The sequence below is a fragment of the Trematomus bernacchii genome, unplaced genomic scaffold (assembly GCF_902827165.1).
Source record: "Trematomus bernacchii unplaced genomic scaffold, fTreBer1.1, whole genome shotgun sequence".
NCBI lineage: Eukaryota > Metazoa > Chordata > Actinopteri > Perciformes > Nototheniidae > Trematomus > Trematomus bernacchii.
This window is the reverse complement of record NW_022987656.1, coordinates 6,502,566-6,526,516: the sequence shown is the minus strand read 5'-3', so window position 1 is coordinate 6,526,516 and position 23,951 is coordinate 6,502,566. Positions and strand designations below refer to the sequence as shown.

Below are 23,951 nucleotides of genomic sequence, written 5' to 3'. Positions count from 1 at the left end.
ATTTCTACTTTTGCAAAGAATTTGAGCAATTATTTTGCTATATAACATTGCCTCATAGCAGCCATGTCTGCAGTGTGCTTTTGTTTGACACACACAGAGTCTTACTGTTTGCATGTGAAGGGACATCCCAATGGGACAATGGAATGCTTTATTTTGACCCCTTTCATCTTTTTCATGTACAACGTCCATATTCTGTCAGCTTGTATGTCAGACAGGCTTGTACAAGGCAGGGCTATGTACTACTCTGTGCCCATTTCTCATCGAAAAGCGTGATAACAGAACTTAACTTACTTTAATCCACAAAATTAATTCTTGAAATTCAGAATCAGAAAACGTTCTTTATCCCACGGGAAATTGGGTAAAACTATGATAAAGGGTGAGAAATAATTCACCTTAGATAAAACCACTTATACTGCACTATCTACACACAGTCACTAATGTTCAGCAGTTACATTTTGCTTTGTTAAAATGCGCATGCGCAGCTTGTAGGTTGCCTGCCTGGCAGTGCCATAGCAACCAGGGCAGACATCAACATGGTAAGTGTTTGTGTTTTCCGTTCATTCTTCGTCGCTTTTTCGGATAATATTGCACAATTGTGTACAATTGGGTAGGTTGCCAAGTATGACAACCTACCCGAACATGCAATTATTCATGTCTCAAAGCTCAACCTTACATGCAGCGTTGTTGTCGCTGTTAGCTAATATGGGCTTTAATTAGCTAGGCCTTCTTAGCTAACCTTATTGTCAGTTAACCTGACGTTAAAGAACTAGCTAACATCAACTCTGCGCTAAACGTGAGTGTATGTATGTGTCTAATATGCCATTATTCCTAGTTCTAAATGTAATATTCGGAGGACTAACGTTAGGACGTAAGTGTCTACTCATTCAGCATGCCTTTAAAAACCACAAATGAAAATAAGAATAAAAACAGAGTGTAATAAAAGCCTAACTTAGTTTGATGTAGAGCTGTTCTAATTCTTATACTTTATACTATTATTTGTTCTTGTCATATATCTGTGTATTATATCCCATCTTTTTTAAACCAATGTTCACACTGATAAAATGATTTTCTTTCTGACCATTTAGTCGTAAGGTTTGGATTAGTTTTTAGGCAATTTGGTTATTGTTCGGTGTTTTTAGCTTGTGATGTTTCTGTGTAATACATAAACCCTCTCCAATTCAAGAGGTGTTAGTAACATATTTTGTAAGTATTCTAAGTTTAGCATTCTAAAGCTTTGGATAGCTTATGAGTGTGTCCCAATTCACATATCTCCATTCTGTGTCATGATGGTACTTGTATTGTTACCTTTTTGTGAATAAATGAACAGATATGAATGTAGCCTCTGCCTGTCTAACTGGATGTCATGTTATTTCAGCAGGCCAAAGCAACGACAGTGAGAGAAGCACTGGCTAAGTGGGTGAGTTACATAAACACGGCTGAAACGCACAGAAAGAATACCGTGAATGAAATACTGTGTAACAGAATCACTGAACTGTGCTCTGACAATTACGTCGAATCTGGGACTGAAGGAGCATTGTGTAGTTACAGGATTGTAGCAAAGTATTTGTAATTGTCTCTTTTGATCTGTGTGTGTGTGTGTGTGTGTGTGTGTGTGTGTGTGTGTGTGTGTGTGTGTGTGTGTGTGTGTGTGTGTGTGGTGTGTGTGTGTGTGTGTGTGTGTGTGTGTGTGTGTGTGTGTGTGTGTGTGTGTGTGTGTGTGTGTGTGTGTGTGTGTGTGTGTGTGTGTGTGTGTGTGTGTGTGTGTGTGTGTGTGTGTGTGTGTGTGTGTGTGCACGTGCACGTGCATGTGCGTGCAGGAGGAGAAGTCAGGGGAGAAAGCGGGTGAGACTAAAGCCGTCAAACTGTATGGTCAGGTTCCTCCTATAGAGAAGATGGACCCCTCCCTCTCTACGCTCACCAACTGCGAGTGAGTAACCATGCAATTTCAACACATTTTACAGGTTGAAATATTAAGCAGTGTTGGAATGTAATAAATCATATTTACTCAAGTACTGCATTGAGTACAAGCATACTTGTTCTTTACCAGAGTATTGTCATGTTATGCTACTTTATGCTTCTATATTGATAAACATATATGCATCAATAATCATAATCCAATCATTTTCTACATTTCTGAAATGAATGAAGTTCACATAACAAGTACTTTGTCTTTTGGTACTTGAGTTTATTTTGATGAAAGTACTTGAGTAATATTACTTAAGTAAGATTAGTATTTTTACAATTCAGTGTTGTTACTTTTACTGAAGTTAAGATAAGTTCTAAGTACTTCCTCAATCGCTTATGTTGAGTATTTTCTATAGTAAGGTAGAATTATGCCTTTAAGAAAGATCTGTTCCATTTCATTTCCGGCATGCGCAAGAAGACTGTCGGTCTGGATCGATTGCTAATACTGCCTTATATTTTTGTGTTCATTTATTACTGTATGCTTAAGGACCGTGCGTAGTTTTGATGATTCACATTTTTTTAAACAAACATATTTTTGACTGTTTTATAGCGTGACTGACTGCTGATTCCTCATTAAGACCTTAAAACCCACCTCTTTAAGTTAGCTTTTTCCTGTTAAATGCTACCCGCTCATTTCCCCTCCTTTTCGAGGCATTAACAGAATTGTCATTGGTAGATTAGTGAAGAGAAAGTAAAACAGCAGCTAATACAGTGAAAGTGTTTAGTCACCAATGATGTAATCCCCATTCAAATACCTGATATTTAATTGTACTGTATCATCCACAGGAAGCTCTCTCTGTCCACAAACTGCATTGAAAAAATAACCAATCTCAACGGCCTGAGTGAGTACTGACTGCACAATTACATATAACCACACACAAACTCAGAGGTGGAAATCTGGTGCACTAATGACATTTGTGTTGTATTTTCCAGAACACTTGAAGATATTGTCATTAGGAAGAAATAATATAAAGGCCCTTACTGGGCTGGTAAGTTACATATGAAAAAGAAAGTTGTATTATTTCCATGTTTTCCTCTCTTCTTGTTGTCTGCTTTTATACATTTATTTTATTACTTACTTACTTACTTAAATGTGCAATGTGTAGTTCCAGGCCACACTGAAGAAATAGGGGGCAGCATTTCACCTCTAATACTGGCTCCATACAATATATTTTATAGACGTCAGTTATTAACGAAAAGTCCTAATACTAACTAACACCAGGGCTAAAATATGCTTAATTCCACCAAAGTGCTGAAAGTCTGCGAGCCGGTCATAACTATCTGTTGCTAACATTTCAAACTCAAATGCTGCCATATCTTTCACATTGCACCTTTAAACGAGTTTCAGTACTTACACATGCTAAATACAACATCTAAATGTATGTCCTTTTGTATCAATTGTGTGTGTCTGTGTGTGTGTCTGTGTGTCTGTGTGTGTGTGTCTGTGTGTGTGTTTGTCTGTGTGTGTGTGTGTCTGTGTGTCTGTGTGTGTGTCTGTGTTGTGTGTGTTGTCTGTCTGTGTGTGTGTCTGTGTGTGTGTGTGTGTGTGTGTGTATGTGTGTGTGTGTCTGTGTGTGTCGGTGTGTGTCTGTGTGTGTGTGTCTGTGTGTGTGTGTGTCTGTGTGTATGTGTGTCTGTGTGTGTGTGTCTGTGTGTGTGTCTGTGTGTGTGTGTTTGTCTGTGTGTGTGTGTGTGTTTGTGTTTGTGTGTCTGTGTGTGTCGGTGTGTGTAGGTGTGTGTATGTGTGTGTGTGTGTGTGTGTGTGTGTGTGTGTGTGTGTGTGTGTGTGTGTGTGTGTGTGTGTGGTGTGTGTGTGTGTGTGGTGTGTGTGTGTGTGTGTGTGTGTGTGTGTGTGTGTGTGTGTGTGTGTGTGTGTGTGTGTGTGTGTGTGTGTGTGTGTGTGTGTGGTGTGTGTCTGTGTGTGTGTGTGTGTGTGTGTGTGTGTGGTGTGTGTGTGTGTGTGTGTGTTGTGTATGTGTCTGTGTCTGTGTCTGTGTCTGTGTCTGTGTCTGTGTCTGTGTTGTGTCTGTGTCTGTGTGTGTGTGTGTGTGTGTGTGTGTGTGTGTGTGTGTGTGTGTGTGTGTGTGTGTGTGTGTGTGTGTGTGTGTGTGTGTGTGTGTGTGTGCAGGAGTCCGTAGGGGAGACATTAGAAGAGCTGTGGATCTCCTATAACTTGATAGAGAAACTGAAGGGTGTCCAGTCCTTGAAGAACCTCAAAGTCCTCTACATGTCCAACAACCTGGTCAAAGAATGGGGTGAGCTACATTAATATTCATAATCTACACATGATGAAATGGTGGCTTTATGGAACATTTATGAAGTGACCTATATCAGGACACTTTTTTCCCTTCTTTTATTTTATTGAAGAGGGTCATAAATAGGTTTAGAAGTATTTTGTAATCAACTTAAGTTGCGTTTGCTGAAAGCACTGTGTCCCCTTTATATGTTGCGGGGAGGACTTCCTGTATAAGAACTCACTGTAAAGTATTAACCCATCACTGTACCCTGTATGCAAGGGCTGGTTTGCCTTCGATAACTGTACGGAGGCTCAGTCACTGGTACATTTTTATATACCATGTTAGGGAAACTTCCATCCTACATCTGCTCCCTGATCTCACGGCGAATTGTAAGTGGCTACTGCCTGAGATCGCATGCTGTGGTTTTATTAAATGTGCCAACTGCTAGGACTGTCTTAGGGAAGATAGCATTTAGATGCGCAGCTCCACTGTCCTGGAATAGTCTGCAATTGAAATGGAAACTGAGCAATCTGGTGCCACTAAATGTTTTTAAAGCTCGGTTGGATGCTACTGAATCGGAAGCTGTTGGTACCTGTTCATGTGGATAGTTATGTAAATTGTAATCCCTGTAATGATGCTCTATGATGTCCTTTTTGTTGTTCTGTTTATGTTTTTAATGTTTCATGTGGAACCTACTTGAGCAGGTCTCCCTTGAAAAAGAGATCAGTGATCTCAATGGGATACACCTGGATAAATAAAGGTTTGAAATGAAATGAAAAAGACTGTCTCACCTGCTGTTAAAGCCTAATCAAGGCCAGTAAAGGTTTCTAACTTTTAGCAATGGTCTAATATTTTTGACCCAATCATTTCAAGAGTCATTTATTGTCATTATACAACACAGGGTTGCACAACCAAATAAAGTGTGCTACACACAAAGTATAATACAGAACAGAGCTTTAAGAGTATTTGCATTCTTGAATGTATTGTTGGAATTTGCAACAAGAGAAATTGAAACAATCAAAAACAATGTCAATTTCTTGCTTAGACGAAATATGGCTAGCATCTTATACATTAGAACACTTCAACTTAAGAAAAACACTTTCCATCTACTTTGACGTTTGAGCACCAAGCCACGCAGTGTCCGCCTTCTCTCGTCTAGTTACAGCATGATCCAGAATACCATGATGAAGACACAAAGTACAGCAGAGTGTATTTTTCCTGTGACATCAGCCAGGAGCATTCTGGGTAGTGGAATAGCCTTACAGGTCCTAGCTTGGTTAGCTTAGCTCTTAGCTCTTTTCCTCTCCTGCTGGTTGCTTACTCCTCCTTCATGGTAGTTAGGTCGCAGGTGTAGCTCTCTGGCAGGATGGCTGGAAGATGCTTTGGGCGATGATCGTCTCAAAGTCTGCTGCACTGCGCTTCTTTCTGAAATATTGATACGTTTATCCTTGTCTTATGCCATACATGCTCTAGTTAAAAATAGAAGAAAAGAGATGAATAATACAAACATAAATGTAGCTTTCACTAACCACTGCATCTACATGGGCTTCCATATCCATAGTCATGGATCACTCTGGTATATCTGCTGGTATCATTAGTATATGATGTATTTTCTGTGTTGTAGGAGAGTTTGTGAGGCTAGCTGACCTGCCCTGCCTGGTAGACCTGGTGTTTGTGGGAAATCCTCTGGAGGACAAGCACTCATCTGAAGGGACCTGGATGGATGAAGCCTCCAAAAGACTTCCTAATCTGAAGAAACTAGATGGTAAGACTGCTTCTGCATCAACACAGTGGTGCAGGTTTGAGCCCTAACCCTGGAAATGAATTAGCATTCTAGCTAGCTAATTTAATTTCTCATTTTTTTCAGGGACCCCAGTCATCAAACCGGAAGTGGACGAAGGAGATGGAGAAAGCTGAGAAGCGTAACCATCTGCAAAACTAGAATCACCTTTCCAAAGAGTCTTCCCTTTTTAAAGTTTTGTATGGTTTGTCATGGTGCTTTCCTTTATACAAAATGACTTTTACAACAGTACACCAATAAAAGCACACACGTACATTTTAGAACTATGAAACAATTATTAAATGGTTAATACCTGCAGGCCTTGCGACCATAAAAAAGGTTTTAATGAGACCTTATTAAAAGATTCAAAAGTGTTGTTGTCATATGCACAATAGCTACAGCGCAGTTGTTGGCAATACAAACCCTAAGTCCTTCTGAAGGCTCCTCCAGCAATGCAACATTCAATATACTTTAGAAATAAGAATAAAAACACATTAAATAGTGCAAGTGACTAATACAAATGCAGAATTGGAGAGAGGCTTAATACACAGAAGCCTTCCATCGCACCATTTTAAACTGAAAATTGAAACAGAACTAATGTGGGCAAAAAATACTTTTTAAACTTACAATGTGTTTTTTTTTATTGTCCTTGATTTTGTATGCATCTCTATGTACCTCTAGCAAGAACTAAAGCACAATGTAGCACACACACACACACACACACACACACACACACACACACACACTAGTGAGTAAAGACATGTGTGTGACCCCTCCATAGTATTTCTATGGAGATGTTGCCAAATAAAGCTAAATATTAGCTCTATGCTACATTTACGTCAAATTGGACATTTCATACTGTTTTTGCTATCAGAATTCTCGAATACGCTGAAATTAGGTTCTATTACCAAACTAACTTCTCAGACGGTTATTAGCAGTAGCATTAAATTAGGAGGTTACATTTGTATTTATTATTCTCATGGGATTTGAAGGCACCATACTGTATACATCTACACCTCCCTAGCTCTTCAGAGTGAAAACTTGGATGACCTAAATAGATCAGTTTGGCCCTGTGTTTGAGGTCATGTAGTGTCTGTCAAGAGTTTTTGAAACTACTCTATTTTCAGGCTTAATTTTGGATCAATACATTCTACATTGTTCCTGTTCCTTGTGATACCAAGGTTAATGCATGTAGCATGTCTTCATTATTTACATTACACATTATCTGTGTAAAATTATTTTCATGTTTTAAATTATTCAGGTAGGTTTGTACATACAATTGTAAGATGTTTTTTTTTATGATTTAGATTTTTGAAATAAATACTGTTGAAGTAAATCAGTTGTGCCTTGATAATATATGATAATATAGTATAGATTCAGTTCTAAAGCAAGACACTTTATTTATTGTTGTCATATTTATTTCCAGATGTGAAGTGCTTTTTTAGATGCGACTTCTAGTACAGGCAGAGGGAAAACCTATTTTAGACTGTCAAATTATAAATGTTGTTTTGTTTTTTTCATTAATATACATAAATTGCGTTGATTTGTACACAGTTATTGCACAGAATGGTTTTCAATATTTGCTTGTTTGATTTTTGTTTCATATTAAGTGTAGAGTTGATCATGGTCCTAGGTGTCGGTAACGCAGTTTAACGGCACCATAACACCGACATATAAGAAGGAGAAGAAGAGTCACTTCCCTGGCAACAGCCTCGTACCCGGAAGTTGTTGTCTTCGCCGCGAAATATCAACAGCTCAACTTCCAAGCGTTAGATTTTAAATAAAAAATGTGTGAAAAAGGTTGTCGGTACTGGTCTTAATGTAATAGCTGAGTGGATATACAGTTTGTTCATACTCGTATAGTGACTCAGCTGTGTGTAATGCAGCGCAGTGCAGCGGCAGTAAGTGTGGAGGTGAAGCAGGTGATAGCGGCTCTGTGCAGACTGCTCGCGGCCACCGGGCTGGAATGTGTCCCCGCGCCGGAGCACTTCAGGCGGGCTAAGTTCGGAGGAGGACCCGCGGTGGTAGGTTCATCATGTGCTGTCACTGTCAGGGGTGGAATGTAACTGCATTTCCTCCAAAACTCAAGTACTAGTGTGAGGTAGCTGTTACCTATATTGCAGCCTACTTATTACTCTAGTAAAGTTATTTTACAGCTTTATATTTTCTTTTGACAAACGTGCATACAGTGAAAATGCATTTAAGAAGCAGTGCAATGCGAAAATACGCACAGAAAGAAGTGTGGGGATCTTGTGCCTTGCTCAAGGGTACATCAATAGTGCCCAAGAGGTGAACATCTTAAAGTACCATTAACAGTACTTGGTCAGTAACGTGTGGGATTTAAAGGTCCCATGTCATGCTTTTCCGGTTATTACCCGTCCCCTTGTGTGTTATGTAGCTTTTTATGCATGTAAACGGTCTGCAGAGTCACAAACCCTCAAAGTACACCCTGTAGCGAGTAAAACTCTTAACACAGAAAATACCTGTCTATGCTGCCCCAGAACGCCTCGTTGGAGATTTTTCTTTTTCCATTTTTTTCTTCCTGGTCGTAGTGACGTAAGGATTACTCAGCCTTATCTTTTCTCAGCCTGAGACAGCGAGACACCGCTTTTAATATTTTCAACCCAGGAATAAGTTCTTATTATACATCCATGAGTAATACAGCTCACACTGTCCACTCCTCGAGCCTCAAAGGGCGGAGCAGCGAGCCCCGCAACATCCCGCCAACACGGCACCCAGACCCCACGCAGCATTCTCATCTGTTTGTCATTACTGGTGTCATTTTCTTGTTGCCAACAAACGCCATTGTAACACATAATCACTGATGTTCCGCTGTAACGGTGGTGGACTCATCAGAACAGAGTGGGCGAGCTGACCAATCAGAGCACAGTGGGCTCATAGGGGGGGGGGGGGGGGGACCTTTAAACCATCAACTCTCAGGTTCCTAAGCAAAGTTCCTAGACTGAGCGGCTGACGCATGATGTTACAAATGATTTCATATAGAAGAAAACAAGATACAATTGTTTTGACTTCAAATATAAAAGACATCATTGGGTACTATTTGTTATCTGTCTGCTACCCGCTATTAAAAAGTTGTGACAGATAACCCACAAGTACCCATCATTGTATAAGATATCAGTATGTCAAACTAGACAACTTATAGTATGTTGGACCAATGCGTTCCTAATAAACTGCATTGTACATATTGAAATAGTATTTGGACATTTTTCTGCTTGCTGTTGTTTCTCAGGAGGATCAGTTTTGGCAGCTCCTCGCCAATATCCAACAGAAATGTGGCTTTGTTTCCTGTGAGGCCCGTTCACAGCTAGGAGGAGGTAATTCTCATGGTCCATTTATTGATGTAAACATGGCAATTGTTGCTATTTGTCAAGGACTTCACTGATTTCCATTTAGATGCTTTTTTTCTATGTTGCACTAAAAAGAACATCGTAGAGTGGTGCGGTCATGACCTATTTCTGTAACCCAGAAATTAGCACTGCATAGGCTCCCTCCACTAAATCCAATGAGATTTTGAAATATTTCAGAGAATTAGCTTAGTGACACGTTTATACGATTTTCTTTTTTCAGCAGGTTATCCCTGCATATTGAAAAAATCAAATCAAAATTGCATGACTTCATGTCACAACTTCTAAAGGCGTCTAATACTAGGGGTATGAAATCGTAATAAGAAACTGAAACTATAAGTAAAATGTGATTTGTTGTGTTAGAAATAGTTATATGAACTTGCTGAGCGACTGAATGTGTTTTCTCTGTCTGTCTACAGCCACAGAGCTCAGGAGGCTGGTGGCTGCAGGGCTCTGGCAGACTGGCTACCATGCTGACTGGATGTATGAGCGGGGGGGAAGAGAAGGAGGGGAGGGAGGGAGATACTCCAGCAAAGACCTCCTGCTGGCGCTGGGCTGGCTGCTCGCTACAGGAACTCTGGAGAAACTGCTGACTCAGAGAGTGGAGCAACTGGACAAAACACTCATACTCACTCCTTCACCTGTAAGAACCACAGTATTATGGTGGTGAATATGTCTGCAAAAGGACAAAACACTCATACTCACTCCTTCACCTGTAAGCACCACATCATTATGGTGGTGAATATGTCTGCAAAAGGACAAAACAAAGAAGTCATTTTTGTTGCCACGCAATTAAACGCATTCTTCTGTTTTAGATCAGAATAGATAGATTCACCTCTATTGTCATTGCACTGAGTAAAGGAACTAAGACAACGAAATGCAGTTAGCATCTTAGCAGGATTGCAAAACAAGTATTAAAGTAGTGTTATTCATAGTATTAAATAAATATAAACATCTGACAGTATTAACACTTCGAACAGCATAAGGAGGTATACCCATTTCAAACAGCAGTATACAAATTGAATACATTAGTTCTGGTATAAGAATAGACAGTATAAAACACTATAGACAGAATAAATATTAATAAGCTATAGACCGTTATTGATATTTTATATACAATTAAAAAAATATGAGAATGCTAAGGAAAAATCTGTTTGGCCAGTTCTGTTCCCTTCTGCTGGGATGAAAGAAGCATTTCAGACCTGACAATATAGTATCATATCATACATTTTGAATACATGTATTTGTGTAATCTTACATTTCTAATCTCTCTCTCTCTGTTAGGTAAACCATCGGCTTCCAACTGAGCTCCCGTTGGACTCAGCGTCTCTCCGGAGGCTTCAGTGGCTCGTTGGTTCTCTGAGACACCAGGGCCGCACCCTGCTGTCCATGCAAGAAGAGAGGACCTGCCTTCTCCATGCTGTGAGAAAACCCCCTCTTTCAAACTTTTTACGTGCTTTCTTATATCATTTGACAGTACTGCAACGAAAAACTCTTCTCAAAGTTCAACAAATAGGACGTTTTGAAGCAAATGTGTAGGAAGACTGTTAAAGTTTCCATTGAAAACTTAAAAGAAGTTCTTAGAAAAGTGTCAAAATTGTAGAAAATGCACAATGATGCATGAAATCAGAATTGTTAACTAATTGAAGTGTAAAATATTGATATTAAGTTTTATTTTCAGGTTTCTGTTGCCAGCCTTCCCTCCTCTGTATCCCCCTCCTCCTCAGATCAGAGCTCAACATTGCTAAGGAAGGTAAGTCTGTGCTGTTATTCAAATCATTCTCCATAATATGCTTTTTATGTCTTTTGTTGGGGTTAAATAAAAAAATAAAAATCAATCAATCGTTATCATCTTAATTTCGTACTTTCTGTCCGCTAAAATCATTTGGGCTTTGTAAATGTGAAGAAAACAAATGTGAAAGTCAGTAATCAGTCAAATATGTGTCTGTTAAAATGAGCAGCTGTGTCCAAAGGTAGTAACAACCAATAACACCCAATTCCCACTGCTGTCAGAAAACTCAACTATCCCTAAAAAGAAAAGTGTGTTTGTTTGTGTTGTAGGACTGTGTGTGTCTGCAGCAGCTCTGTGACCTCCTGGAAGCATATCTGAACTGGAGACAGGTAGAGAAAGTCTTCTGGACCTGGATGGTGAGTTAGACACAACAACACAGGTCAATGAGAGCACAAATCAACACAACATTAGGATTTATGCCTCTATAAATCTATATGCAAAATCCTTGATGTGGCACATCCTGTCTGAAGAAAATTATGTCAACTTGTTTATCTCTGAAAAAGTTAATCTGCAAATTCATATCAAATATATCGTGTACTGTATATATGGATTAATATATTCTACTATTCACAGCATACAGATTTGTACTCAAGATAAATTCTTAGTGTGTGTGTGTGTGTGTGTGTGTGTGTGTGTGTGTGTGTGTGTGTGTGTGTGTGTGTGTGTGTGTGTGTGTGTGTGTGTGTGTGTGTGTGTGTGTGTGTGTGTGTGTGTGTGTGTGTGTGTGTGTGTGTGTGTGTGTGTGTGTGTGTGTGCAGGACAGTGTGGTGGATGGCCATCTGACAGATCCTGTTCACAAGAAGCCTACAGTAGCACCTAATGGGAGAGCAGGAGGGTGTCACCACGGAAACTGTGGGCTAGAGAAATTGGATGACATGCTATTGAGACTGCCTACAAGACAGGTGTGCAACACACACACACACACACACACACACACACACACACACACACACACACACACACACACACGCACACGCACAACACACACGCGTTGGTTAGTCGTCCTACAGATGTCTTTGCTTCATGGTTTTGATGATCGATTGTGAGAGATGTTTGTTTAAGTTGAAAATCAAGTGTATGAAAAGGAGTGAGTTGTGGCACAACTCGTGTTTAATCAAAATAAAATAAGAATCTTACAAATCATATGCAACAAAGAAAAATACAAACAGTCAAACAAATCAAAACAAAAATAATTAGCAACTAAGATCCTCTTTCTGTATTTTACATTGTGTAGACCAGCGGTTCCCAACCTGTGGTTGGCATTGCAAAGTGGGCCGCCAAATAAAGATGTTTTGTTTTTATTTTTTTGTATTTTTGTTTTTTTATTTTGTACAGGCTAAAGACACAAACATGGACATAACAATAACATATAGGAGATGACATTCCCATCTCAGACAACAACAAAACAAAAACAGAAGAAATAAAGATAGAGTCAGTTGGACCACTTCAACATTTCACAAACAAAAATAGGTTGACAACCAAATACCACCAAAAAAACAACATGGCAAGCATATTTATTGTTCCTTTAATCCCACTCTTCGTTAGAGCTCATTATTTCCCATTTCATGGCGTGTTCAGCCACCCTTTGATTTTTGTAGCAATAATAATTGTATTTTGAATCTACTCCTCAAACACCTTAAATTAAGATTACTCCTTGATTGACTTTTAAAAATATGTATTTTAGCCAGAAGAATAGTTGTATTTATTAACTGTGTGCGGTCTTCATCTAAAAGCCCAAATAAAATATTAAAGGGTGTACAGTATATGTAAATTCAATATTTGCCGCCAAATAATTTGCAAAACATTATGATTTGTGTGGAAACATTTTTATTATTAAGACTTTTTTTTATTTTAACCTCTTTTCCTTTCTCTTTCTTGATCCTCCTTAGCAACGGTCATTACAGTCCTTGACAGCGGTCTGTTCTACAGGATTAACAACGTGTCACATGTTCTGAATGGACCAATCAGAACTTTATTTAGCCTCCGTATTGTTTATGGTTGAATGTGGGCCGCGACAGTTTTTTGGATTCTTAAGTGGGCCCTGAGTTGAAAAAGGTTGGGAACCGCTGGTATAGAGCAGTGCTTCTCAAACTGTTTTCAGTAATGTACCCCCTTTGTCACATTTTCTCAGCCAAGTACCCCCTGACCGACCCCGACATTTCTTTATAGAAAAAGCCTATATAAATAATTACAATATAGGGATGGTCCATCAGTGTGTGATTTATTAACTCCTTCATGCATGAATTACAACAAACTAAGGATATTTTCATCTTTATGCATGAAAAAAAAATTGGTAAAAAAAAAGGAGCGGGCTGAGCTCATGCGGGACCCGGCAGCTACTGTCTAAACTAAATACTGCGGTGATGAAACGCCATATCATGGATTATCAAGGATTATTTCTGAAACAGTATGGAGCTCAAAGGCTTTCTCTCTTGCCGGTTATACCACAAGGTGAGTTTATTTCCTGCTTCTTCACACACATGCTCTCCAGTACAGGTTAGCTCTGAGTGTTAGCGATGCTAATGTAAACATGCATATTACGTCCAAAACAGTCGTGCATTGTTTCTGATAGCAACGTTTCTGATAGGGCCGTGGGTGTAAAGCCAGCCTACATTTCCGATATTACGTCATATCGGACGCAAATCTGGATCAGCTCCGTTGTAGCCCCGTTTTTAGAGATTTGGTTACGGAGGAAAAAAGAGAGGGTTTTATTTTCTGACGCTGCGTGAGTTCCCTGACACACCGGGGACACATATTTATGCATAAAAGACATCAAAAAGTGCATTTTACATGATAGGTCCCCTTTAAAGCAAATTATAATTTCTGGAACATTATTCACATTATCATGGACAAATAAATTAGACTCATCATGGCGTGATTTTCTTCTTAAGAGGATACGTACCAAACCAGGGTATTTTATTAAGTGTGTAGAATACCATAGAATTCTGCAGGTCCACAATATTTCATTCAGATATTTTCATGTATTTTTCCTTTACCACATATTTATGTTTACTGTGATTTGGACATGCTTGGTCCATATTTCGATCAAGATAAAAGTGAAATGTATTGTGCAGCACTACTGTGACTCTTAAGGTATGTTTCTGTGTCATCTTATACCCAGAAAGGACAGGGGAGGGTCAGAGAGGCCCCTGAGGGCCGAGGAGAAGGAGGACTCCTGCAGGGTAGATCAGACTCCTGCCTCCCTCCTCTCTCCTGCCCCCCCCCGCCTGCCCTGCTGCCCCCTGGCCTACAGGCTCCAGACTGAGAGGCCGGTCAGACACAGCAGCCCCCCAGCAGACGGGGCCCGGGGCGGGACCCCCACTGCGGGGGGGCTCTCAGCGTCTCAGGCTGTAGAGCTGCTGCTGCAGACGGAGGCTCTGCTGCTGGAGAGGAGGGGCCGGCAGAGACTGGCCAATCGGACGCAGCTGCAGGAGATGATTGGCAGGCTCGATGAACTGGTGTTGATTCCTCCATAGGCTGTTTTTTTTTAAATCCTCAAACTGCTTATTTATGAATTCAGAAATAAACAACATGGATTCACATTTTTTAGTTTGCCAAATATTCAGATTCTTTCACAAAAAATACACTTTCAATAACTTAGATTGGTGCAGGAATGAGTCCTCAAACACGTCAACAATTAATTCAACGTGTTTTCGGTTAGATGCCAGGAATAAGATCTGTGGTTATTGGTTAACACAAGCTGAAGATATTTTTATGTTTTACGAAAAAATTAGGGCTGTCAAGTTAACGCGTTAATAACGCGTTAACGCACTTTTTTTTTAACGCCACTAATTATTTTAACGTGCGATAAACGCATGTGTATTTGTCCTCGGCCCGCCCCGTAGTTTCAGAGCCCAAAGGCTTGACGTTGTTGTTGTTAGTTGGATGGTGGGAGATTCTAGCGAGAGATATGGATACAAGAAAGGTGTTTTAAACAGCAAGCCAAGCACACAGCTGATGCTGACAGCCCCGCTCTTGCCGCTCGCTTGCGGCAGACCACGCTTGAAAGTTTGCCGGGGAGACGCCTGGACAACAATAGCGATAGCTAAATGGGTGGCTACAGCTTAACATTGTGGAGGGGCTGTGTTAGATAATTCGGATCGCATCCAACGTGTCGACTGCACATCACAGCGCATTATTTTGACCCACAGTGGGAACTTCAGTCTCATGCTTTGACTGAAGATGAAGACAGAGGAGCGGCATTTCGCCGACAACTGACACTAGGATGGGTCAAATGCAGAGAAACCATTTCGTTACTAAGGCCCAATCCCAAACCACTCCCTCGACCCTACCCCTCCGTGACGGAGTGAACTCCGTCTGTAGCCACACTCGCAGCTCAACGAGGCTCCTCCTGTCAGATGGAGGGAGTAAATACAGCGGCAAGCTTTGGGACAAACTCCCCTCTCTCCGGCAGAAACAGGAAATGCCGTAACTGTATGTAACAACGGTTTCAAATCAGCATCTCTTAGACAAAAAATGTAAATTAATAACTCAAATAAAACTCCAAACATCTTTCATTGTGTTACTTTTTTGTAAAGCTCTTTTAGTTTTAAACCTGATGTTTATAAGCTTCTTAGTTTTTGCAACAGTCTGTAAATATACACAACTTTATAATAAAATGCACACATTTACCTTTTTCTAGACTAAACACAGGTATGATCCTAAGTTAAAACATATGAGGTTATCATGAGGTTGTTAACATCGCAGTTTATCAGTGGATGTTTGATGGAACTGTTTGTAAACAGCGTGTTTCCTGACGGACACACACAGCGTGACTCCGGTCAGGTAGAGACCGGTCTCCAGTCAGCACCGCTGCAGACTCGCTGTTTGAGGGCTTGATAGCCCACTCCCCCTCCACACCGCTCCACACTCGTTGGTTTGGAACAGCACTTAATGTGGCGGACCCTCCGCGCGAACGCGCAAACGGAGGGGTAGTGTGTAGGGGTAGGGTGTAGGGCGTGGTTTGGGATTGGGCCATAGTAAGTAGGCCTACTGTGTTATTACAATAAAAGTATAAAAAAAACAAAAAGAACAGGCTTGTCTGTTTGAGCAACTGGCTCAGAGCAGAGAAGTACACAGGGTTGGGAGAGAGTGTAAGAGAGAGAAAGAGGTTCCAGGTTGTTGTGTTGAGAATATTCAGGAGAATATTTGTCATTGTTCCAATGATAATAAACAAACATTTGCATAAAGCATATTTGTCCACTCCTATGTTGATAAGAGTATTACAAATATTCCTCTAAGGTACATTTAAAACAGATACAAAATGTGCGATTCATTTGCGATTAATCGCGATTAACTATGGACATCATGCGATTAATCGCGATTAAATATTTGAATCGACTGACAGCCCTAGAAAAAATATATCAGTAAATATCCCACTGGTGAATGTCTGAAGCTAATAAGTGACTAAATGACACAACCTTCCCTCATCATAGTGAAAATGAGCAGTTTGTTTATAACATCAGCTTTTTACTTCTAGTGATTGCTTTAGGCTTCAAATATTATAAAGTGATGTTAAAATGTGAGATTATCCTACTGAACTAAACGTGTAAGTATCATGATCATTTGTTTGCCACAGATCTTCTTTCCTGTAATATTCCAAAAGTCTATTTTTAAGTCATTTTTAAAGCCCTCAAAATCTCAAAAATGTACCCGCATCTTTTTAGTTGAATCTTTATCCACCTGCCGAGGTCTACTGAAGCTAGATTGCGGATTTTCACAATTTTTCAAATCTTAATTCTAAGCTTGGCTAAATGCATCCTAATTCCAAATCAGTACTAAACACAAGAAATATAACGAGCGTATCTCACAATATGTTCCCCAAATCATTTTAAGTTTTGTTAATTTATTTGAAAGTAAATAATTGTTTTTAGATATACTAAATGTGTCTTTAAAATGTGTTTATTCACATTTACAGCCGTAAGTAAATCAAACACTTACATCTTTATAATATTGAATTCATCTGTCATCACAGCATTACTACTGTAGAAAATCCAACACAAGCGTCTTTATTTATACGTCAAATAAATACAACCAAATTATTTTAATAGTGAATTTTATTAGTTAGTGAAAGTGCTACAAAAAATAGGAATATCATTTTGAAATGAAGCCATGAGCAGTTATAATACAGCAGTTGTTGATGACTTGATATGAGCTTTGCAGTAACCCAGGGATCCCTTTAAAAAGCGTTTTGCCACTGCAGCATGCCAAAGTGGTTTGATGGACTGAATAAAGGCTGTGAGGACTGAACTATCACGATGAATTCACTACCAGTAGTTTCTGCATGTAGGAGTTGAGCCACTTCTGTCTCTCCATGGATGTGAGGAGTTTACTCTTCTCCCTGAAGGCAGCGTCGTCCGCCACCACCATGTTCCTCTTCATGCTGGCACCGTGCGTCCACTCTGCAGGCCACGCCCCCCGCACGCTGGAGACACACACCGAGACCCCAGGATCAGTCCAGGTACCAGAGTATAGGAAAAGATATGACTTAACTTTAAAATGTCTCCACATAATGTCATTTGTTTGTCTCAATCGGAACCATTACAACAAAGAGTTTTGATGGCCTCTTAAAGAAGCGTGGGATCATGGGAGTTGTTCTCTTCAACACAATTTCCATCATTCCAATGAGCTTCCTGTGAGGATCTTTTTTATATATATATTGGTTTAGAGTTGGCAATTAAATTGTACAGTGAGTACCAGTTACTTTTATTAACTGAGGACAGACATAAATAATTTGTTGAGCTTGTAAAAAAACATGTTTACGAATCAAAACTCTTGATGAATACATACCCAGAATAAAAAGCTTAGAATCTAGCAGTAATTTCTGAATATTACAAATATCTAGGTGACACTTTAGCACTTGCGGCAGTGCTGCCCCTGGCCAAATTGGGGCCCTAAGTGACATTTTGTAATTTCACATTTTGTTCTCAGACATAGAAATCTGTCAGTAAATACCCCACTAGTGGATGTCTGAAGCCTCTACGGGGCATTAAAACAGTGGTTGCTAACAAGTGTTCAAATGAGACGACTTAACGTCATCACTCCAAACATTATCCGCCTTTAGCCTAGCGGTGGAGACATGAAGTCATGTGACTGATGTACTTTGTGTATAGTCTAACATTAGCTATTTATACCTGGCTATTGCATTTACTCTTTCACTATTTTAAAAGAGAGCCCTTCCTTTAAAAATACCTCATCACTGCAACACATTATGGCATTTCCCCTTACTAACTACTAGACAGTTACCTTTCCTCTGCCCTCTCAGGGCCAAACAGCCACGCCTCTCTCATCAGTCCTGCATTGCTATTGGCTGCTGCGCCGAGGCTGGGCGCTGACATCATTTCAATGCTCCAATCACGGAGAGAGATGGAGGGGATGAGGACATCCCATTCCTCTCGTTTAGGTTCCTCTGAATCACTTCTGGAATCAGATAATAATAACTATTAAACTTATTGAAATCTCAGATATGTATTTGTTTGTATTATGTAGGAATATCAAAACAAATACAACATATAAGGGTATTCATTTATTGTTAGTTAGTTCACTCACTGTTATATTACAGTCATATCTATAACCTTGATCAAATTGAGTGAGTAAGCACCTGAGATGAAGTCGATGCTGAGGAAAGCCAGATGTCACCAAGATCATACCCAGAATGCAAAGCAACAGGAAGGACATCCGGGGAAAAGCCAGCAGATCAGACATCCTAACAAAAAATAAAGAATTAACATAGTACAATTTACATGTTAACTGAGTTGCGTATTTATGATCTTCCAATTTATTTCCAATAAAATAAGGTAAAAACAATAAAAGCAGAAACTTATTTTTATCTTTATGAATGCTAGTATGTTTTCTACATTTGAATTTAACACACAATTCTCTCTCACTATTACGCTACCACATTGCTGTTTTTTCCTTCAAATTATTTAAATTCGGTGCTAAGGCTTGTTCTAATTTACACAAGATAATGTGTAATGCCCAAAATTCCATTTAATGTCATTATACCATATATTTGAAAAAAGGTTAGCTTAGGATATGTCATAGTTTCTTTGTAATTCCCTTTGAGTCCTCCCAAAGATCTTGAAAATAGAAAACAAAAATCTACTGAAATGTGCCTGACGATTTAGAAGCTGCTCTATTTATATATATATATTTGTCTATTTATGAATTATTAACAAAACCTAACTTTTAAAAATCGTCTTTTTGTTTTGTATGTGTGGAGACAAATTGTGTCAGTCACGGTCACAATCTTTCTTCTTGAAAAACAAATCACCCTGCAACACAGCTTAAAGTAATTAGTTTCATGCGAATAGGGTTGGTTAGGGTTAGGGTTAGAATGGGATGTTATAGTTGTCAGAAGGCAGGCAGTACGCTGATTTCTTACCTGGTTCTCAGGTGGTCTTGATGCTTGTCTGAAGGTTCAAGGCTGGACCACAAAGATTAAAGGTCAGTCGTCACACCAGCAGAGAAAGATTCCAGTGCAAACAACAAATCACAGCAACAGAAATGACTACTCTACTTGCTGTCAGGTACGTGTGTTGCTGCTTCCTACCTTCTTTATTCTCCTGTTTTTTCAGATTACAAAGAAGATTAAATAAAAATTTGAATTTCCACTTTTTCTTTTTTGCTTTCAGACTTCTACTTGGTTCTGTTAGCGTCTCTCTGCAGGTCAACGATGTTTGGAAAGTATATTTTTCTTGTCGTACATACTTATATACCCTGGACTGCCGTGTTTTTAACCCCAGCCCCCAAACCCACCCACCCACACATATACGCAAGCATACACATCCTTCACCAGATCAAACTATCTTTGAGTTTAGCGTGCAGGAGGACAGCCCCGGGGGAAGTGTGTTAGCTTGTTAGTGTCCTGTTTCAATGACTCTTAGTCACGGTGCTGGTCAGAGCCCACCATCTTATTACTTAAAATCTATATAGTGCGTGTTTGTATTTATGCAAGGGTGTTAATTCATACTCTCTGGCAGGTTGTACACTGGTTGGACGAAGTCTATGGCTTTCCTGTTTATTATGGAATATTCTAGAAAACACACGTTTGAAATAGATAGCACATTTATTTTACTTTTTAATTACTTGTGTCAAAGTTAGTGGAGCAGGGTGGACCCGAATGCAGGAACAATGGAACAATTACTTACACAACAAACAAGAATCCAACCAAGACTGAACAAAAACTAGGGTTGCGAATTGTTGAAAGGGCTAATTGTCACTTTTGCTTCGGAAAATTCTTAACGGCGTGAAATAAAGGAAGTGACAGTCATGATAAGAGCTGTTAGGCTTCTCTAGGTGATAGGAAAGAAGCTTCAGTTTTCTTCTTTAGCTCACTATACACTGGACCATCCTTTGGACTGTTCACGGAAACAAACGATCGTGACAGGGAAACGCTGATCTTGTAAGTTACGGTGCTTATTAAGCATTTTACAAATAATGCCGTAACTTGCAAAAGTACTTTTATGTTTTCAAACTTTCACCACTATCTTAAACCAAAAGGGAAATATGAGTGGGAAACCTACTTATGTGTTCATTGCATTGCATATGAGTCCATCAGGTCCATGAACTCCCCCTCAGCCTACCAAATCATAAACCTGAGAAAAACATCTGAAACCAATGTCATCCTTGATATTCAGTGCTGCATTTTGTTGGACAAATGTGTTTTAGAAAATGTTGGAAAACACCTTGTTAGTATGCATGTCAGTATTTAAATACCTTCCATCTCCACCAGCTTTGCAGGAAATGTATATATATATATATATATATATATATATATATATATATATATATATATATATATATATATATATATATATATGATATGATATGATGTATAAAAGGATGTTTCTATTCACACAAACCTATATTTGAAACTTTGTACCTGGGTCATGAAACACTTTCTGTGTGGATGGACTAAAATGGAAACTAGATAAAAGCTGAGAGGGTGGAGATTTCCGAGAGTTTGTCGGCATGCAGGAAGCTTATTACCATTTAAGGACCTCGTTATGGGCCTGGTTGGAAATAACGACCTGCAGACAGGAAGCAGCTGGCCTTAACAATGGCTCTGCAACACACGTCTTTTATAGATAACTAGCGGAAGTCACAAAGTAGTATCACCTCACAACACCTATGTTCTCATCAAAGACAATGTCATCTCCCATTGGTACCATTGTCACTGACTTGCTTAACAGAATCAAAATACTTTATTTATCCCAAGGGGAAATAAGGTTTTGTGACAGTTGGACCATTTTAGAATAAAATACATAAATATTTATAAATACAGAAGTGCGTCTTATGCACAGGAACGAGGCAGGACGTATTCCACAGCACAGAGACCTCTCAAGACTCAAGGCTCATGGTGAAGACTCTTGGTGCAATCCCTCTTGGCCCGAAGAGTCCAGAGGCCTTCGATGGAACGCTGCCATGTATATCCTCATGCATTGCATACACTCAAAAAATTCCTTCTGACTCCTAGCAAATGCGACTACTTTTTATTAACCTGTAATCTTAAGTTGCCCATGATGAGACGACTTTCTCCATAAGTCTGGACTCAGCTATCCTCCCTCGTTTCTTCGGTTTACCCTGCATCCTCGTTGTGTTCATCTCAAGTTTTCAGCCATCAGTTGTAAATCACCTCTAACCAATCATAACAAATCTGTGGAAACATTGGTTTTTGAATTTGTGATATTGCAGTGTCTGGACACCCATTAATACTGTCCATTTCAAACAGGGAGAATATTTTGAGTAAAACTTGGTTAGTGTTTTCGGATGCTTTGTATGTCATTTGATCTGGAATCTGGGACTCATATGTTTCAAGGTATTTTTCTGGCTGCATTCCACATCCTTCTTCAACACATAGAGATGTTGTGGGGTTAAACACATTGTTCTGATTACACATGCAATTGTTCGCGAAAGGCATGATAACGTCCAAGAGCTGCTGCCCAGAACTGCTGATCGGTGCAGTTATTGTTCAACACGACTTACTCTCATTGTGAAATGGTTTTATTTTAAGATAAGTCCAGTATTACTTTGACTATGCTTTTTGACTAAATAGCAGAACGCTGTTCATGCTAAATATATTTAATTGAATTGAATATTCCCCAAAGAACCCATTTGGGAACCCTGGATTTTATGGTTTGATATGTTGTTGTTTGTTTTCTGAAACAGAGCTTGAGAAAGCAGTTCAGATCTTACGTTTTCTCACTTCTGTCTCCTTTTACTCCAATTACTGCATGAAGCGGACGATTGTCGAATTGGGGGGGGGGCTAATCTGACAATGACGTATGATGGGTAGGTTCATAAGCTGTAATAGAGATGGATTCTGTCCCTCGTGACTAAGTGTTATATAGTGTCAATAAATAGCCTCTGTTCTGTTTATTACCTCCCTTAAATCCCTTTACTTGATAATGTCAATAAAGCCAATGAATGTGGTTTCCTTGACATCCATTTTGTCATGACATCCACTGTTGATATCAGATGAGATAATTGAACAAGCATTATCTGACCTCCGTAAGTATAAGATTTGTATTTGTATTGCCATCTTACTGTGGTGCAGAGAGAAAGAAGAAAATTGTCATCCTTCCTTTTTCCTTACTTACTTACTTTTTCCTTTTTCTTTGTACCCTTGAAGCAGTCTGATGGAGTGGTGCAGCGATGACGCATTTTTGTAGACCGACCTGAAGGAAAGTTAGCAAATGCAAAGAAGCAATAAAAAGCTACTGTAATGTAATAAACAAATGTTATGATATGGCTGTATTATTTTATCTTATGTCTGGTAGTTGTATAGGGGTGTGGTCTAGGTTGATTCATTAGCTGTTATTAGTGGCACCTGCGTGACAGACATGTTACGGCTGTATGTGTTCCTGTGCCTTTTACCCTTCTACGCAGTTGCTCTTCCCAGGTGTGCTGCATTGCTGTGACGAGGTGCACAACAAAGTGCACCTGGAAAAGGAAGTGTTTAAAAGACCAGTGCCAGCAGCAGATGGCGGGGCCTCTTGGGTGGGGACTGCTGGTGTTTCTGCCTCTTAATTTAGGATTCATCTTAAAAGATGTCTTTCAGTGATGTATTTAGGTCAATGGTGGAAGCAAGGATCTCCTACCAAGTTGCTTGAATCCGGGAGAGTCAACCACACTTTTCCCCTTGGACAGGAAAATGTGCATCTCATTCCAAAAGGCACTAGGTAACGGTCATACTGGCCATTTAGGATCTCATACTAGCCTAACTAAATTACAATGACATTACTTCACGTCAACACTGTTAGGTTAAACGCGAATAATTGTCTACGTGATGACGTTCAGTAGTCTCATACTGTCACTTTTTTTCATGGCACATAGAAGCTTCAGACATTTACCAGTGGGGTATTTACTAACATATATTATGTCCTACGACAAATCGTGAAAATATCTTAAGCTTGTGTTAAAACAGATCCTATTTCAGGCGTTTTACAAAAATGTATGTACGCGCCTTGTGGGCAAATTGTATTGCCGTGAATGGGGATTGGTTTCTTCTTGCTTTGATTTAAAAAAATAAAAAACCATTAGCGATATTAGAGGTTGTAGGTTAAAGGGCTGTTGGGGGTTCTGACAGCTAACATTGGATGATCTTGTAGGACTTCAGCATGAGCTCAATCTTTTTTTGGGGGGAATACCCCAGATGGAGGTTGTTCAGTTTGATGATAATCTTTCGTCAACACCGCTAACCTAAAGTCGGCTAATGTTCGACGTGATAAGGTTTAGTAGTCTCATTAGCAACCGCCCCCAACACATAGAGGCTTCCGGCGTTCACTAGTCGGCTATTTACTGACGTATTT

At 39.5% G+C, this 23,951-nt stretch overlaps 3 protein-coding genes across 5 annotated transcripts; 2 read left to right on the top strand and 1 right to left on the bottom strand.

The window, feature by feature from the left end:
- The first annotated feature begins 466 nt into the window (after positions 1 to 466).
- Positions 467 to 7,318, top strand: dnal1 (dynein, axonemal, light chain 1). Its single transcript, XM_034135189.1, has 8 exons — positions 467 to 536; positions 1,376 to 1,417; positions 1,818 to 1,927; positions 2,752 to 2,807; positions 2,899 to 2,954; positions 4,094 to 4,220; positions 5,827 to 5,967; positions 6,070 to 7,318. Exons 1-8 carry the CDS (start codon positions 534 to 536, stop codon positions 6,117 to 6,119), a joined length of 585 nt encoding a protein of 194 aa, XP_033991080.1. The 5' UTR covers positions 467 to 533; the 3' UTR covers positions 6,120 to 7,318.
- Positions 7,319 to 7,369: 51 nt separating this feature from the next.
- On the top strand, positions 7,370 to 14,681 carry tedc1 (tubulin epsilon and delta complex 1). The gene is given in 9 exon segments (XM_034135188.1): positions 7,370 to 8,006; positions 9,233 to 9,317; positions 9,767 to 9,990; positions 10,632 to 10,769; positions 11,029 to 11,100; positions 11,409 to 11,495; positions 11,898 to 12,041; positions 14,261 to 14,353; positions 14,355 to 14,681. Coding segments are annotated over 9 exon segments (1,248 nt in total). The 5' UTR covers positions 7,370 to 7,862; the 3' UTR covers positions 14,616 to 14,681.
- A 2,496-nt stretch (positions 14,682 to 17,177) lies between these two features.
- On the bottom strand, positions 17,178 to 19,840 carry pth2 (parathyroid hormone 2). 3 transcript variants are annotated; one of them, XM_034135191.1, is made up of 5 exons: positions 19,691 to 19,840; positions 19,523 to 19,564; positions 18,740 to 18,844; positions 18,385 to 18,558; positions 17,178 to 17,596 (listed from the first exon to the last, which is right to left on the bottom strand). In XM_034135191.1, exons 3-5 carry the CDS (start codon positions 18,841 to 18,843, stop codon positions 17,392 to 17,394), a joined length of 483 nt encoding a protein of 160 aa, XP_033991082.1. In that variant the 5' UTR covers position 18,844; positions 19,523 to 19,564; positions 19,691 to 19,840; the 3' UTR covers positions 17,178 to 17,391. The 3 variants fall into 3 exon arrangements, with proteins under 3 accessions (XP_033991082.1, XP_033991081.1, XP_033991083.1); XM_034135190.1 differs by having other exon boundaries at positions 19,523 to 19,839; XM_034135192.1 differs by having other exon boundaries at positions 17,392 to 17,563; positions 19,523 to 19,839.
- Positions 19,841 to 23,951: the final 4,111 nt, after the last annotated feature.

Coding starts and splice junctions, on each gene's coding strand:
- dnal1 (XM_034135189.1), top strand. Junction 1,418..1,817: donor GAGAAGCACTGGCTAAGTGG/GTGAGTTACATA, acceptor ATGTGCGTGCAG/GAGGAGAAGTCAGGGGAGAA. Junction 2,955..4,093: donor TAAAGGCCCTTACTGGGCTG/GTAAGTTACATA, acceptor GTGTGTGTGCAG/GAGTCCGTAGGGGAGACATT.
- pth2 (XM_034135191.1), bottom strand. CDS start 18,843: ATGTCTGATCTGCTGGCTTTTCCCCGGATGTCCTTCCTGTTGCTTTGC. Junction 18,559..18,739: donor CAGCATCGACTTCATCTCAG/GTGCTTACTCAC, acceptor ATCTGATTCCAG/AAGTGATTCAGAGGAACCTA. Junction 17,597..18,384: donor CCTGAGAGGGCAGAGGAAAG/GTAACTGTCTAG, acceptor CTCTGGTACCTG/GACTGATCCTGGGGTCTCGG.